We start from the raw sequence: 18251 nt of genomic DNA, 5'->3' as shown, positions 1-18251 counted from the left end.
AAGCTTCCAATGCATAACCGCACTGCAAGAAATGGTTGCTAACCTGCTGGGAGTTATGTACCAGCTCCTGAAGTGCCTTGCGATCTAGGGGTTCAGGTGAAGACCGTTTTTTATGCAATTCATCTAACAAATACTCTTGGTACTGTATCATATGGAATTGACAATTTAATGCCCTCATTGAAAGAGTGGAAGTATACACTTTTTTACCCCATCTCTCTAAAGCCCTGGACTCCCTTTCAGAAGGAAGTGGGTTTTTAGTAGTGGCGGTTGCAACCCCTTTAGGGCCCTGGGAAATAGTTTCTGGGTCAGCAGAGTGGAAATGATGCGAGTCTGGGACCCTGTAGTACCTATCGGGTTTGACAGGAGCCGGAGGAAGGGAGTCAGGGGAAATGCTAGACTCAGAGTACACATCATCAATGACATTCAAAACAGGAGGAATAGCCAAAGGTCTATGCTGAGGCAAATGCAAAAAAGTCCTTAATCTCTTCCTGGAATCAGAGAATTCCTGGCCCTGCCATTTGAAATGCTCTCTCATGGAGTGAAGGGTCTCCCCAAAGGACAACTCTTCAGGAGGGGAGGCCAAAGGAATAGATTCCTCTGCATCAGAATCCTCGTAGGCTGTAAAGGCCTCCTCCTGGTAGTCTGATAGGGCAGTGTCATCTGAGGCCTCATCAGAAGACTGGGTATCTGTGTGCTCAACCCTGGGCCTTTTGTCTAGAGGAGGTTGAGAACCCTTGTCCTGATGTGGCTGAGAGCCCCTAATTAAGGAAATAAGGTCCTCAGCTAAACTTAAGATCTGTGAACCGGTAAGTGGATCCCTGAGGAATAGCCTTGGGAGGCAGAGATTTTGGCTGTTTAGCAGCTTTAGCGAGTGTGAAAGCCTTTATGGACATGGATGCAGGAGGCCTGGCTGCTCCACGTGCTGGCGTAGTTTTATCTAGAGAAATGGTGTCGGATGTTTCCAGAGGGAAATTCTATAACCGACTCAGAGGAGGCCTCCGGGGCTGGGGTTGTCGGTTGTGCGGTTTTGACGGTCGGAAGTACCAAGGATTCGGTTTCAGCTGAGACCGAGACACTCGCGGTAGGCCTAGGTGTGGTTTCGGCCAAAACCACGGTCCGCGTGTATCGGTCCTTGTCCTTCCGTTTTTTGGGTAAATGAGAAGTCGGAGTCTCCGACGGCATACTGTAACAGTAACTAGCCCCAAAAAATTCCTCTGCAAACTCCGCCCGACACCCAAGAGTGCGTCGATTGAAGGAAGCACAGGCTGTACGGGCCGAGACGTCGTGGTCTGGGCCTAGGCAGGTGAGGCAGTAAGAATGGAAATCCTTATGAGGTATTTGTTTCCCACAAGTTAAGCAATTAACTTTAAGCGTTTGATCTGACATCGGCTGAGGCAAGAAAGAGTCCCCAACCGGGTACTTAGCTTTTGAAGTCTTCGGTAGCTGAAATTACAGGAGCTGGCCGACCGGCACTTGCGAACTGCTTCTGCTTCGGGCACCGCGCGGCAAGAAAGACTGAGAAAGATGGCATCGGCTGACGCTTTTATACCCCAGGTGCTCTGACGTCGGGGAAGGGGCGACTTCAGCCGACGCCGGACCCAGACTTTGGAATCCGGCCGACCAAAGGGCTGCCTGAGGCAGGACAACCCATATGTAAGGACTGCAGATGCATCCTTGAAGGACATCAGCTACTTCATGCCCTGGTTCTCCTCTCCTGTATGAAAAGGCATTCCTCAGCCACACATCAGTCAACTCCCCCTGCTGCAGCCTGTACTACAAGCACTGCTGACCCAAGGCACCATAAAACCAGTGCCTCTGAAAAGAAAAGGTTGCAGTAGATAAAACAAAGGGCAAGTCTGTAAACTGAAAGTGAGAGCAGGGCCCAGTGAAATGCAAGCATTTCCTGTGGGAGGTTATTATGGGGATATGGAGGTATGCTTCCTTTAGATTGAGTGCTGCCATAAAGCCCTGGGCTGGCAATAATGGGAGTAGAGATTGCAGGGATAGCATTCTGAATGATGGAACTTTTAGGAATAGGTTTAGAAAGGACAGATCTAGTATTGGTCTCCAAGGCCCATCTATTTTGGGGACCAGAAATGGTCTTGAGTAGAAGTCTTTTCCTTCCTGTCCTTGAGGGACAGGTTTTATAGCTCCTAGTTTCAGAAGGTCCAGCAGTATTGGATGAATGAGATGCAGTTGTTTTCTGGAGGAAAAAGGAATGCCCCTTGTAGAGGACTTCTCCTTCCAGGAAAGGAAATATCCATTTTGTATTACTGCCAGCACTCAGTGGTCTGATGTGATGGATTTCCAAATGGGAAGGCAGTGGGAGAGTGGGCTGACAAGGCAGTCACGCATTGTTGGGTCCACGTCTGTCATGAAAGGACCGTTTAAGTAGGTTGTGAGGCAGCTGGTCTGGAGGTGGTCTGCCTCCTGGTTCCTCGCCTATGCCTGGAAGAGGAAGGGGTCCTCCTGACAAAGGTAGTCTTAGCAGTGTAATTTCTGTAATATTTAGGAACGGGAGACACTAGCAGTTGCTTGAGGTCATGGAGCTCTTTGCTTTTCTCCTGCAGGTTTTTGAAGAGGTCTGCAGACTGTTTACCAAACAGGAGGTTGTGGTCTAGCGCAGATGTCTAGGACTTTTGACTTAAAATCTTCTGGTAGGGGTTGAAGGCGTAGCCAAGAGTATCTGCGGAGTACTGATGCAGAAGCTGCGGACTGTGCCAAGGCCTCTGCTGCATCATCACTGCATCTAATAGAATGCCTGGCTACCTGAAATGCCAGGCACAGTTTGGATGCTCCGTTTTGGTAGGGCAGTCAGGGGTGGATGTCACGAGAGTAGAGGCTTGTGATACTAGGTCCAAGGCATTTATCATATAGGTTTGATAGCGGATAGCTCTGAAGGCTATGGTGGAAGAGGTATAAACCTTGCCTATCCCCGTCCATGTTTTTACTATCTTTGTCAGTAGGCAGAAGAGATGCCGATGGAATCTGTCTTGACTGCTTGGCTGGGGATTCAGCAATCACAGCAGGGTCTGCCAAGGGAGGTTTCACCAGGAATTTTTGTTCATCTGGAACTTTATAGAACTGGTCAGGTTTCTTAGGGGCAGGGGATTGTGAGCCTGGGTTCTTTGATGCTGAGGTGAATGCATCAAGGTAGGCAGGCTGACTGGTGGCATGGCTGAAGGTGAGGGAGATTCCACTTGAAGTAACTCAAAGCATCTTTTTTGAGTTTTGTCATTTGGGAAGTGTCCCATTTAATGTATTCTTTCATCTTTGTGATGGTCTCCCCAAAGGTGATATCCTCTGGTGGAGAGTCCCCTCCTATAGATTCTTCATCTGGGGAATATTAAAGTGGAGAGGCAATTTGGGATGAAAAGGATATGGATTCATCTGAGGATGAATAGTAAGGCTTCTGTTCTTCCCCTTCATGAGCAGCGGGAAGAAGTAGAGAAGTGGCTGAGGCAGGCTTAGGGCTGAGCACAGGAATGGTGGAGGGGAAGAGGCTGTGGGCCAAGGGCCATGAAGGCCTGCATCAAGAACTGGTGAATGACTGCCAGTCCAACTCCTTCAGAGGGTGCAGTCTGGTCTTCAGTTTTCTGCTTTTTTTTCAAAGGAGAAGTCTTAGGAGAAGACCTGGATTCAGGGGCCTAGGAAGGGGTAGGGGCTTTAGGTAATGGCATCCTAGTCGGTCATCTGACAATATCTGGTTCCCCCTCAACTTCAGTAGGGATAGACATCAGAGCTAGCTCCGTGGACCAGCTGGCCGTTCCACCCGAAGCAGCTTCCTTGAGGGGAGCCGAAGTAGACTGTTCTATCAGATGTTCCTCAACTCCTAAATCGGAAGCTAGCGGGACGTCAGATTGTGGAGAGGGAGAGGAACTAGACTGAAACCTTTGCCTTTTTCTGTGGTGGTTCCATCGGATCAGCCGATTCAGGATCCATCTGCTAGCTTTTTCGAGTCTCTGGTTTTCTAAATATAAATTACGGGCGGCCAGATGGCTTCATGGGGTTTTGGGTACAAATGAATGACAAAAAGGGCAAGCGGTATGGTCGTGCTCTCGGCCTAAGCAGAAAACGCAGCAGTCGTGTGTATCCTTATGCAGAATCTAGCATCCGCAACAGCATTTACCCTTCTTAGCGGACATCGGCTAATGGTAAAGTACAGCAAATCAAGCTCAAACAAAATAAAGGCAAAATCCCCAACTGGGTACTTGGCTTTAGACATCTTCCAAGTAAAGGAGCAAAGTGATCGATGTGACAGTCTACTGCGGCTGAAAGGTTCTAAGGTGTGTGTGTGTGTGTGTGTGTGTGTGTGTGTGTGTGTGTGTGTGTGTGCAGACATCACATTTAAGGTTCCTGGTTTATGGCCCTATGTGTGACGTCCCATGCACCTACAGCAGCCAGGCTTAAGCTTTTGTATAGGAGCCGCCATTCGGGTTGTCAGAATACTGCAACATAGGAATAGAAGGACAAAGGATATGCATATCTTTGTACAGGATTTGCCTACCGCAGTCCCACTTACCCTTACTAGCAGACATCTAATACAGACATATAGCACAACAAAATAGGTACGTAAAGGAAGGTTCCCTTACAGGGCACTTCTGTCTCTAATGAAGCTACAGTACCCTATGACCAAACGACTATCAGTCCGATGGACATAACCTGCATTCAGACTAGCAACAAGACAGTCTTAGGGATCTACTATCCTACTCCCTCCTATATACCCCTACGTTTGCAAAAGGAGGTCATGCATCTTGGGGAAAGTTACATTTTGGTAAGCTGGACAGATGTTAGTGGTGATAACCCACTTGTTTGGAATACTGAACAGCGATTTCACACAGATCAAACAGTTTTCCCTTTCTCTGCCTCTGCTGTCAGATTAAGACATCTGTTTGTATTTGCTGATGCCTTGTACCTATTTCCTCCATGTAGTGCGTGTGTGTGTGTGTGTGTGTGTGGGGGGTGAGATACTAATGAAATTGGGTCAGCACTCCTCCCTCAGTGCTGACCCACTTTCGTTGGTCTCGCATCTCGGATTTTTTATATATCTGGTCAGTGTTCATGCTTCTCTTACCTTATAAGCCTCCCAGCAAAGCAGCCTCTCCTTCATAAAAACTGATGCAAAGCATTCCTTCATATTTTTAATCTTCCATCACTTGTTTCCAGTCCTTAAACTAGTAACAACCATGACTTTCTTTTCAAATATTTAAAAAAAAAACTTATTTCCAACCTTGGTTTCATTTGTTAGCAAAGCTTTAACCTCTACCATAGATGCTGTAAGCTCTCTTGCTGCCCTTCTGCAAGGCTTTTTGCACAAATCCCACAGTGTCCTCCAGTGCCTTCTCTAATGGCCTGGTCACCACAAATCTCAGACTTGGAAGTTTTGTCAAAGATCAGGAAATGTCAGGAATGCAATATCCTTATCTGGCAGATGTACGCAGACAGGAACGCATTCCTTTTTAATTCACACTGCAGCCACTAGAAAGCATTATATTTGCTGTGCTGCAAGTTTGTTCAGTCTTTAAAAATCTAAATCTGCCTTTATAAGTGGAAAGTACTTATAGTTTACCTCTAATACAAGCTAAACATGTACAAATAGTTTTGGAGAGGAAAAGCAGAACATTTAAACGCACTAAATTTATTACAAATTTGTTACCACTATTGGAATGAAACAGTACTGAAGAAAGCACTATTAATAGTTACAATACAAAAATATTTAAGAATTATTTTACTAACAAAACTTTATATACTATAAATTAGATATTGCCAGTTACTAGCAAAACTTTACATGCTGTAAATTATATTCTGCCAAAAAGTAAACAATATTCTTGGAGGCATTAAGCTGGTACTTCTATTCCCAGCTATGTATCCCAATGACAGTACTGCCTAAAGTAAGCTGAGCAAGCAGAAACTATACAACACAGCAAGACAATTTTAATAAGTAAACAGTATCTCTTCAATACTTGTCTTTCCTGAAGACTTGCACAATGTGTTCATTACTTAAAGAGGCTCATTACAAAATCAAATGAACTGGAGGAGAGGAAGATCCAAGATTCCTGCACAAATTAAATCTGCTTAACGAGGCAAACAATCTCCATGGAGTGTCCCAAAAGAAGAGAATGCACCAAATTGTGGCTCTGGTGGTATCGGTTATGATTTTTCTACACACCAGATTTTTTCAAAGATAAAGGGCAGCACTGAATGCCGAATGTAGAGTATTAGGTTTAGGACTTCACCTGTGGGGAAAAACACAACAGTAAGTTCCACAGTCATGATACAAGTCAGAAGACAGTATAAAACCTTTTAGCAAGAGACAAAAATCAAGGTATGGTAATACTATGAATACATTTAGCCTGGTGATAAGAGGCTGAAACGGATTACACTCTATAGAAAGGGCAGGTACATTGCACAAACATAACAGGAAACTGAAGAAATGTATGCTTCATGTTAAAAACACTAGCTTAAGATCCCATTCTGAATAAAATTTCATACAAACAGTGGTATGGAACCATTAATCCATTTACTTACTTTGTTCAATTCAGGATTGTGGAGCGTTATGGGCTGGCATAATGGTTAAGGTGTTTACCTCACAGACAGAAGGTAAAGGGTTTGATTCTCACCTTTTTAGGGAAATTAGCTAGGGTTAATATTGCCTGCAAGGGCAACCAGCCTCATACTTGCCCATGAACCTATGGAGAAGCCAGACCCTATCCCAACACTTACTGGGAAGCACAGCAGGAAAACTAAATCCAGACACAATGCCATTCTACCACAGGACAAGCAGTCATGGATTGTGCACATCGACAGACTATTTGAACGGTCACCAAATCAGCTAAAGTATATGCTTCTGGATGTGAAAGGACAGTGGTGCACTCAGCAAAAAATCATATGGTCATACAGAGACATGCTGTCTTTGTACAGCTTGGTTCTCCAGTTTCCCAGTGAGGGTGCCCTCTCTAAAAAGTAGTGCTAAGTGTTTTGCCACCGTCTCATCCTAGGAAGGGGCCAAATGTCTACACAGAGGGCACAATTTTATCAAAAATGTAGCTAGACAGTTATGCTTAAAACAGTATGTGCATGAGATCAGTGAAGTGTAATTGTATGCCTGGTTAAAGTGTGGTTAAGGCAAAAATTGAACATTTAAAAAATATCGGTGATAAAAGTAAATACTATAGATTAGGTGCTAGTGTTTTGCTATAAACCCACAATGGCAAGCAGCAATTACATTTACGTATTCCTACAAATGCTCAGAAGCATTTACCCCCTACCACAAAGTTAAGGAACATTTACTCTCTCCATTAAACTGTAAACTCAAAATCCGAGTATGCCACGCACTGAAAATATTGTCATTTCCTTAGCCTCGTTTCCAAACCCATTTCAGGAAAGGGAAGAGGTACTTGGATAATTCAGATTTCTAAAGTTTGTGTTCTCTAAAGCAGAAACAAGCAAGTAAAGGGTAGGAAAGCATTCCCCATACTTCAGAGAAGTCTTTTCCCCCACAAGGAAAGAACAGTTGTGTAAATAAACTTACCTTAACTGTAGATGTCCTTATGATCGCTGCTGCAGTAGCCTTCACTATATGGGGTATAACCTGCAGAGAATTCAACAGGTAGCCAGCTTCCAAAGGTTCAGAGCACCTTCCACACATCCAAACCATTAGTCTTCTTTGAGATGAGCCAATTAAAAAGGCATGTTTGGGCACCAAAACCTTCAGAGCTTTCACACCAGCTGACAGAGGAGAAACTGAACCCTGAAAGATCATTGCTAGGAACAAAGAAAAAAAAAGTCCACACACTGCCATAAAAAATGCACCAAAAAACAAGGGGGATGGAGTGAGGTAGCTGCTACTACTAACAAAGTGTTATAAGGTTATTTACACAACTGTACTATGGCTCACCATACTATCACTGCTGCAGCATCCCAAGCTATATGGGAACATTACCATAGCTTAGAACAATTGAAAAGTGGAAGGGTCCAGGAGCCCCTGGAGAATGGTTCTAGCAACGCCAGACCAAGACCTGGAGAAGGACTCTACATTGTAATGCTTTGTAAAAGCATGTGCAGAGAACAAAGTTGCTACTTCTAAAATAAGTCTAGTCTCCAAATTTTTTCAGAAAGCCATAGATGAAGTGAAGGCCCTGGTAGAGTGCACCTTGACCTTCCCTAGAATTACTTTACTGTAGTGGGAATAACAAAGGTAATAGCTTGAGACAACCATTTGGAAATGACCTGCTTTCAAGAAATGAACACCTGATTGAAGTTCTGAAAGATTTTGCTCTATCAAAATAGTACCAGAGTTGTCTGAGGATATATCAAAGGTACAACATATTCCCTCATATTTAGGTTCAGGGAAAAACACAGGGAGATGGATAGTTTTGTTTAAAGTAAACTTGGATACTACTGAAACCTCTGTCTGCAGAAAATGAGATAAGGTTTACCCACCAAAAGAACTTGCATCTCAGATTCTCTTCTTGCAGAGGTCAGGGCAAAACTGTCTTCCAGGAAAAGAACCTCATGTCAGCCAGGTGAACTGGGTCAAATGGAGCAAGTGTTAGTTTCTGTAACACAAATTTAAGATCCAAGGACGAGCCACCAGTTTTCTTGGAGGTCTCTTATGCAACATTCCTTTCAAGAACATTCTGACAACAGAATGCCTTGAAAGACGGGGATCTATGGGCAGACATACTGAAATAGCTGACAAATGAACCTTGATAGAGGAGCAAGACAGGCCATAGGAAAATAACTCTGTATAAAATCAGAGAATCACGATCCCTAAATAGAAAATCCACTTACTCGTATACTATTTCCTACTAGCAAGCTTTTTTGTGTCCATTAGTACCTACTACACTTCCTCAATAAACAGGTGCTTGAAAGGTATTAGGACCCTATCATCTAGGAAGTTGGATGATGATGTATCAAACCCTGTTCATGCGAATAGATCCAGTTGGTAAGGAAGCTAGTGGTAACTGTCCCAGGCCCATTCCAAAAAAAAAGTGGAGAACCAATATTGCTGGGCCCAAAGGGGAGTCACCACAATGATCCTGGGGGATTCTATCTGAATTTTTTAGTAGTAGCCTGGATACAAGTGGAGGCTGAAAAAGCATACAGAAACATTCCTGTCCAAGGAAAAGAAATAGCATCTGTCCTCCAGGGTTTTTAAATGGAGCCCTGGAGTAGAATTTTACCAGCTGATTGGTCAGAGAGGTAAGAAGTTCTACTTGATGTTTTACCCATTAATGGATCAAACATTGGAAGACCCTCTTATCTAGTTCCCATTTGTGATCAACTGCCTTTGTCCCACTCAGCTGCTTTGCTCTGACAAAATGCAAAATGCCTGTAGTGTGAGATTGTGCTTTACAGCTATATCCCGTGGTAAAATGGCTAGTCTGCATAGGTGTAGAGATCTGGTTCCCCCTTGTTTATGTACCACATCCCTGTGGTATTTTAACATCTTAAAGTGGTTCTGGGGATCACAGGCGATTCAGTGGGTTAAATCCTTTGATAAGGGTAAATTTTTTTTTTTTTGAGTGCTTGTGTTAGTCTTGTTGTCCCAGATTCCTTGCACGTTTATCCCCTTGACGTGGCTCCCAAAGCAAAGTCCGAGGGGTCTGTGTTAACACACTGCTTTTGAACAGAAGGAGAGACCTGGATTCAGAAATATTTGATGTCTCCACCAAGTGATTTCTCTTCTCACAAATCCCAGAAATGGAATCTGAAAAGATAATGGGCGCTGGTGCTGGGGCAGAGAGACTTCAGATACCACTGTATCTTTCTGATGAGTCTTGTTAAAGGAATCATGTCACCCATAGATGTCATGACACGCAAAAGTGTGAGGTACTCCCTTGCAGTGGGCCAGAGTCTGAGTGGAAAATCCCTAAAATAGATCCAAATAGAGTTTTCCCCCCTACGGCTGAGTGAAAATAGACTCTCGAATGTTCTCTTGGAATCCCAGCCTGTATAGGAGATCTGACCCAAATGAGATTCCTGACACTTTGAAAGACTATGCAAGATAAGAAAGTAATCAAAATATGGGAAAAAATTGGGATGCCCTGTAGCCTGCAATGGGCTATAACATGAAACAGACACTTTGTGAATACTCTTGGAGCACTGGATAGCTCAAAGGATAAGGGAAATGATACTGGCGTGCACAACCTTAAGAAATGTCTCAAGTCTGGCTGAACAGAAATGTGATGGCAAGTGTTTAAACTGAAGGTTACCAAAAAACTCAAAACTAGGAAGACATGGCAAAGTGTTGTGAAGTGAAAACATTTCGAACTTGGACACTATCACATACTGGTTTAGGAAATAAAGGTCCAGAACTGGTCTCCAGGCATGGCCTTTCCTTGGCACCAAAAACATTCTTGAATAAAAGCCTTTTCCCAAATGAGAAGGGTCTGTTTTCTACTGCCTCCCGAGAAGCATGTGATGAAGGGCAGGAGGGAACACAGGAGTTTGGAGGATGTGGAATGATTCCCTGGGAAGGGGGCATTTTCTTTCCACTGCCATCTGTAACCTTGCTGAATCAGTTTCAGAACCCATTTGTCAGAAACATTTTGCTCCCAAAAGGCAAATGGAGATTCAGGCTTTCTGGAAAGGATACGAGACTGCCAAGTAGGGAACAAGTTAAATTATATTGCCACTCTGCCAATATTTGACTCATTTGTTCTCCTTGTCATTGTGTTTTTTTAAACATCTGTTTACCAGCATTTTGCAGAGACTATTTTGCCTCTTGCCAAAATTAGACAAGGGAGCTGATAACACCTTGGAGAAGGAGAGATTGGCACATCTTGCTGATCACTAGCAGAAAAAACTGGGAAGGCCCTTGTTAGATTGTTACTGCACTTTGAAATTGCCTTCAAGTGCATGTGTTCCTCATTGCTGGCTTGTCTGCCTTTGACTTATCTTGTAATTACTTATAGCTAGTTGCTCGATTTGTTTCTGGTACCTTTTCACATGTGGCTAACTAAAGTATATTTTTACATTAAGAAGCCTAGGACTGCTATTTTAGTGGCAGAAGAAAGGTAGTCTGGTTTGCCTGAGTTGGGATTTACACAGGGAAGCTTAAAGTGAGAATTACTTGTAGCTAGGTTACAAGACTTGGCTAACTAAAGGATGTTTTTATATTAAGAAGTCTGAGACTGCAATTCTAGCTGGTCAGTTTTTCTGATATTAATCCTTGTCAAATGCAAGTTTTCCGAGATCATCCATCCTACAAAGAGACATACCATGTTCCATCATGCTGACTGTCTGAAAACAAAACAGGCAGTTGAATGAAAACAGAATGACAGACTGCAAAAACTATTTTTAATATGGAAAACAAATGGATTTTTTTTTTTTTTACTGTGGAATACAATTAAGGAGGTTTACCCGAGAGCTTGTAAAGGGATTCCTTCTGCCACAGCAGCAATAAATGTTTCAATCTTAAGACATTTTAACTATACCATTTCAAGGGGAGGGAATGCCAACTTGAACAAAAGTTCTTAACCCAAGGAGGAGTAAATTCTTGTAGAACTTAAGTGGACTCCTTAAAGAATGGCCTTGGATAAAAAGATAGGCTCCCATTTCTGGGATGTTTGGAGAAATATGAATCCAAACAAAACAAAGTAGAGATTAGGTAGCCTAGAAGCACTGGTAAACCACATTTTAGAGGTTCCAGTCCTTCTATAGCGGTCTAAGAAACTAAAAACTCTTCCATTTTTGTAAGGTATTCTTTGCATTACACTCGTTTGTTAAAATATATAAAACTCGTATCGAAAAGTTTTTTTCAAAATTCTATCCTCCGGTTGACAGTTTTAGAATCCGAACATTATGACGTGCCCTCCTGTTTGGTCAGGAAAGAAAAGTAGAAGTGATGAGCATAATGGAAAGAAATCAAGGACCAGAGGGAGCTGTTCTCATTAGGCTGGCCTTGTCCTGTTTTGCTTCAATAACACTTTGAACTGGTACAAAAGGAAGGAGGGCATACATCAAGAATAGAAAACAGTGAAAGAAAAAGTAACTGATCTTCCAAACTGTCCTGTCAGGCATGTAAGAGGCACAAGGTTTTGAAATGACAGTTGTAATGAGACAAAAATCCAATCCTGCAGTTACATAATCTGATGCAAAAATGTGGTCAAGTTTTCACACGCCAAAAATCATTTTCAGATTCAAATCATCTGTCAAGTAGATTCTGCAAATCTCCTAGGAAAACCAGAAAAGATCTGGCTCTTATATACTGCATCTGTGTAACATTGTCTGTTATGATTTAGAAGTGGACAGGAAGAAATGTCCTGGAAGGCTGTCAGGGCTCTCTATACTACCTTTACCTCTAAGCTGATATGAAGATTCTTCTTGGTGAGACAGCTGCCTTGGATCAATAAATTGCTGAAGCAGGCTCCAGAGTCCACAGTCAAAACTTGCACTGAGTCATGGAAGTAATGTTATTCATATGGATAAATTCTCTACCAACCTCAGAAAGCAAAAGGAAGGTAGGAACTATCTTGAAGATTTCTGACTACCTACCGTTAACTGATGAACTTGAGTTGGACTGCTTTCATCTTGAACTGTTGCTGTTGACCACCAATGGGTCTACTGTTGCTGTTGACCACCAATGGGTCTCTTTCTTCAAAAATAGTTAATTGGCAGTGATCATCTTCAGAGACCAACGCATATAACCTTACCTTTCTTTTCTCAATCAAGAATGTCACAGTCTGGTTGCCCAAACAACGAGTCATGGGAGCATTCAGAACTTCAAAGTCCTGATCTATCCACTGTCATAAGAATCTGGCAGGTATTGCTGCAGCATCCACAGCATTATACAGACACACCAGTGTAAACGGGTCTATATTATAATCTCGACTGTTTAATGGATCGAATGCATAAAGGTACAGCTGTGTACACTTACCTTAAATGTACATGTTCGAGCGCATTCACTGTTGCAGTCATTACATTTGGGTTATCTGCTTGCTGTAGCCCTCAATCAGCCTGATTAACAAAGTCTTGGGTCCTGCGTCAGTTGCTGTCCCTTCTTCAATGACATCAGGTCGTCAGGGGTATAAAACATGCAGCCGACACCATTGCATCAGTTTTTTCTTGCCCCAGATGTCAGGTGCCCCCCTAATGGGAAGCAATTAAATCTATAAATATACAAGGTTATATCTCCAACAAAAAAGCAAATATACCAAAAAGCTTTTGAGCATAGTAAAATAGAGTAGAGGTATAGCTAACAGAAGAAAAGGGGGCTGGAAGGAGGGTAACCAGGACTGCAACAGTGAATACACTAACATCTACATTTATGTTAAGTGTACACAACTGTACTATGTTCATTTCATGTTTCACTGTTGCAGTCATCACATTTGGGTAGATTCCCAAAGCTAAGGATGGCAAGAGGAATTTAAATAGCATTAGGACCGGCTATAAAGCCCTGCAAGATTGCAGTGGCAAAGCCAACTCTGGATTTAGAGAAAATTGGCAGATGGTAATGCTTGGTGAAAGTATGTACTGAACTCCAGGTAGCAGCTTCTAGGATATCCCTGGTAGGGACACCTCTGAGAAAGGCTGTAGAGGTAGATGCAGTCCTGGTTGAGTGGGGTCTGTGGGATAGGTTTCCATGGTGCTTGTAGCAGAAAAGAATGCAATGGCCTATTTGGAAATGGTTTGCTTTGAAATAGCCTTCCCCTCTGCCCCTGCAGCAAATGCCACCAGCAGTTGGTCAGATTTCCTTTGAGGTTTAGTCCTGTCCAAGTAAAATCTAAGTTGGCTGTGCACGTCTAAGGGAGTGCAGTATCCATTCCCCTTTGTTCTGTGGGTTAGGAAAGAAGGTTGGCAAATGAATGGACTGATTAAGGGCCACACTGGATACCACCCTGCACATGGAGGGATTGGTCCTGAGGGACACCTTGTCTGCATGAAAGATGATGAAAGGCTCCACTTCCATGAGGGCCTGTAATTCAGATACCCTTCTTGCTGAAATGATTGCTAAAAGGAAAGCTGGTTTCCAAGAGAGGAATTTTAAATCCGCAGTGGCAGCTGGCTCGAAAGGAGGAAGGGTGAGCTTTTCCAATACAAAGTTAAGGTTCCAGGCTGGCGTTGGGGCTCTCCTGGACAGTCGTAGATTTTTGGACCCTCTGTGGAACTGCTTAATCAGTGGATGAAAGAAGAGGGGAGGTTCTGTGTAATAATGAGCTGAAATGACGGAGGCGTGATTTTTGATGGAGGAGAAAGACAGGTCCTTGTAAAGCATCTCAGTTTAAGTATTGCAAAATCTGAGGTAAATTGGGCACTGCTGTGCTCGTCCCTTGAGACTGGTTCCAGACAGAATCTTTTCCATTTTTCAGCATAAGATTTTCTTGTACGAGGCCTCCTTGCCTCTAAAATGATATTCATCACTGGTTTACTGAGGGAAGGTTAATGAGAGATTAGGTAATTAGCCAGGCTGCTAGGTTCAGAGTATGAAGCTGAAGGTGCAGAATCTGGTTCTCCTACTGAGACAATAGGGTAGGAGTCTGAAGCAGGTGCCATGAGGCCAACATTGACACACTGCACAGGAAGGGGTACTAGTGTTGGCGTGGCCAGTCTGGTGAAATCTAAATCATCCTTGGTTTGATCTTTACTAGTACTTTGGAGAGCAGAGGAGGAAAGACAAACATAGATTTTTCTAGCTGAAGGACAGAACATCCACTTTTCAAGCTTGTTTGTGGGGAGTCCTTATGCAAAATTTGTCCAACTGATAGTTCTGGGGGGGGGGCAAACATGTTTATATCTGGGTTCCCCCACTTGCTTGTCAACATGCTGAAAATCCTTGGTTCCAGCTTCCACTCGTGTGGGTCCATGAAGTTTCTGCTTAGTTCGTCTGCCAGTGTATTTAGTTTCCCCATGCATAATCTGATGCGTCTGGTAGGGTTTGGGCGGCAAGGGGTGGTGTGAATGGTAGTCCCTTGTTTTGGTGGCAGGCCTCTGCCCACCACAGAAACTCTAGGCGTAGGCAAGGTATGATAGGAATCATTGCTTCTAGATCCTGGGAATGTTGACACCCATAGGCCTTTTAGATACCATTGTAATTTCCTCATATGCAGTCTTGCATATGGAATCAGAGGAATGCAGGAAGCCATGAACCCCAAGGCTTGTAGTATTTGCCTTGCAGATAGGGCTTTTGTGCCCACTTGTTTGAAGTAGGTTGTCAAATGAATTGGTTTCGCTGGAGTGAGGAAAGCCATCTGGGAAGTTGTATTCAAACTTGCTCCCAGGAATATGATTTGTTGACAGCATACCAGGTGTGATTTCTTTTCATTTATGGTGTACCCCAGACAAGTTAGCACCCTTTATACAAAGACCAGATGATTCAAAAGTATGTCCTGGCTTTCTGCCTGAATTAAACAATCGTCCAGGTATGGGTATATTTGAATATTTCTTTGCCTGCAAAATGCAATGACTGCGGCTAGGCACTTTGTGAATACCCTGGGTGCAGTAGATAAGCTAAAGGGCAGTGCAGAGAACTGGTAGTGATTGTAGCCTGCTTTGAAGCGTAGGTATCTTCTGCAAGATTCCCTGATTGGGATGTGCAGGTATGCTTCCTTTAAATGGAGTGTTACCATCCAGGCATCTTTTCCTAGCATAGGAAGCAACTGGTGAAGTCTCGGCATCTGGAATTTTGAAATCACCAAAAAGGTGTTTAGGAGAAGACAGGTCCAGAATAGGATGCCATGAATGGTCTTTTCTGGGTACCAGGAAAAGTCTTGAGTAGAAACCTTCTCCTTTTTCCTCTTCTGGTACAGTCTGAATAGCCTTTATGTTTAAAAGAGAAAGTATTTGCTTTTGAGCCTCTGCCCATTGATTTGGAGGTGAATTTGGGCAACCCTTCGGCATTGGTAATGTGTGGAAGTGAAATGTGTATCCTTGGGACACTATATTTAAAACTCATTTGTCCTGTGTAATGAGTTCCCAGTTTTTGGCCTGCAGACCAATCTTTCCCCCCTAAAGGAGCATTCAGTTGAGAAGTGCTTGGAAGTTAAGATCAAGTCATTGAAACAGTTTTCCATAGAGGGGGGAGTCTTACTACTCCCAGATTTGGAAGCGGAAGCCCCCCAACTGCTTAGTCTTGTGCGTACTCTGGGACTGAAACCTGGGGTTTCTTCTGTGTCTGGGTTTGGATTGAGAAGGCCTGGAATTAGCCGGAAAGGACCAATTCTTAGAAGGCCAATGCCTACTAAATCTTGGAGGCTGAACTTGTAAGAAATCTTTAACAGTTTGCATAGATTTAGCTTCATCTTCCATCTTAAGAACCTCCTCAGCTTTGTTGCCAAACAGGCAGTCCTGATTTAAGGGAGCATCCAACAGTTTAGCTTTAAAAGGATCAGGTAAAGATTGCTCCTTAAGCCAAGCATGCCTTCTGAGTACAGAACCAGTGACAGCAGCCCTGCAAGAGGCCTCTAAAGAATCAAACCCACATTGTAAAGTATGTTTTCCAACCTGTTCAGCAGAATGCATTAAATCCTGTAATTCCTTATTTTCAGCACAATCAGAAATCAACATCATTTTCTGTTTAAGCAATCCAATAATATGTTGTTGATACTTTAACATATGAAACTGACAGTTTAAGGCCCTAATGGCCAAGGTTGCAGAAGTGTAAACCTTCTTACCCTCTCTATCCAGTGCCCTGGAGTCTATCAGAAGGGGTAGGGTTTTTAGCAGTAGAGGCCTTAATGCCCTTGGGTCCCTGTGAAATAGTCTCTGGATCCACAATAGGATTTTTAAAAAAGAACTTGTGAGAATCAGGAACCCTGTAATATCGGTCAGGTTTTCTGGGAGCAGAAGGCAAAGAATCAGGGGCCAAACTAGATTCCAAAAAGGCATCATCAACAATGTCTAGTACAGGAGGTATAGCTAAAGGCCTATGCTGAGGCAAGAGTAAGAAATCCCTAAGCCTCTTTTTCGAATCAGAAAAATCCTGGCTTTCCCAGTGGAAATGCTCCCTTACAGTGTGCAAGGTTTCACCAAAAGAAAAATCATCTGGAGGGCAAGCAGAGGGAATAGAATCCTCTGCATCAGAATCCTCATAAGTAGATAAAGGGTAAATCCAGATCATCTGAAGAATCAGAAAAATCAGAATCCTCGTCAGAAGATTCAAACAATTTCAGTCCTAGGTCTCTTACAGGGTGGTTGGCTTCCCCTGATTAAAGTTATAAGACCTTCAGCCATTTTTATCATTTGTTTTTTAGGCATAGAGGCCTGAGCATGCGGCCTGGGCGTCTGTTTTCTAGGCAAGGTTCGAGGTTTAGGCCATAAAGAAGAAGGAAGCGTCTGTTTAATATGCAAGTCCGTAGGCCTGAATACACCCTCAGAAGCTGGTGCCTGCACAGCGGCTCTGAACCCATCCAAGGTAGAGACATCTGCAGGTTCCACAGCTGAAGCATCTCGTGGCATACCAGACTCTGAATGGGTCTCTGTAGAGGCCTGCGAATCAGAAGTAGCATGTATCAGGGGCTGCAAAAGTGCCTCACTGAGTACCAGCGAACTGGCGACTGGCTTAGGAGAAGCGTCGTCGGCAGCTTTGGACCTAGGCGGCCTGTCTCTGTCTCTGCGTTTTTTTGGAATTCCGGTAGTTGGATGGCTTACCGATATTTATGGATAATTGAACTGAGCACCGAAATATTTAGAGGCGAAAATATACAGACCCCGGATAGTGCGTTGATTAAATAAAGCACAAAACCAACAGCAAGGTACATTGTGGTCAGGGCCTAGGCAAGGAATACAGTACGTATGAGAATCTTAGTGAGGTATTTGCTTTCCACAAGGAATACAAATAACTTTTACTGACATCGGTAATGAGCAAGAAAAAGTTTCCCCAACGGGGTACTTGGCTTTAGGTGAAGACTTTGATTCTGAAAATTTCAGGAGTCGGCCGACCAGCACTTGCAAACTGCGTCAGCTTCGGGCACCGCATGGCAAGAAAGACTGATGCAATGGCGTCGGCTGCCATGTTTTATGTTTTACACCCCTGACGACCTGACGTCATGGAAGAAGGGACAGCAACTGATGCAGGACCCAAGACTTTGTTAATCAGGCCAACTGAAGGCTACTGCAAGCAGATAACTCAAATGTGATGCCTGCAACAGTGAAACAGGAAGAACATTATGCATCAAACTATTAATCAAGTCTATAAAAAAAATTTAAAACAAAAAAACCGAGTGGGGACAGGGGGGCAAGCCCCCCTACACCCCCACTACTTAAATATACCAACTCTGAGATTGCACTAGGAAAGGGAAATCTTCCCA

The 18251-nt window shown here is 43.4% G+C and overlaps 1 protein-coding gene across 3 annotated transcripts in view; it reads right to left on the bottom strand.

The window, feature by feature from the left end:
* Window positions 1-5622: 5622 nt before the first annotated feature.
* Window positions 5623-18251, bottom strand: part of TINF2 (TERF1 interacting nuclear factor 2) — a 767662-nt gene continuing 755033 nt past the window's right edge. For all 3 annotated transcript variants that reach the window (XM_044058404.1, XM_044058402.1, XM_044058403.1), the window contains one exon: window positions 5623-6236. In XM_044058404.1, the coding sequence (XP_043914339.1) occupies window positions 6225-6236 (12 nt within the window). In that variant the 3' untranslated portion in view covers window positions 5623-6224. The remainder of the gene's footprint in view (window positions 6237-18251) is intronic.

This window comes from Protopterus annectens, chromosome 16.part0, assembly GCF_019279795.1.
Source record: "Protopterus annectens isolate FY-2018-M chromosome 16.part0, PAN1.0, whole genome shotgun sequence".
In the NCBI taxonomy this organism is placed as follows: Eukaryota; Metazoa; Chordata; order Ceratodontiformes; family Protopteridae; genus Protopterus; species Protopterus annectens.
Note: the sequence above shows the minus strand (reverse complement) of the source record. Positions and strands in the feature narration are given on the sequence as shown.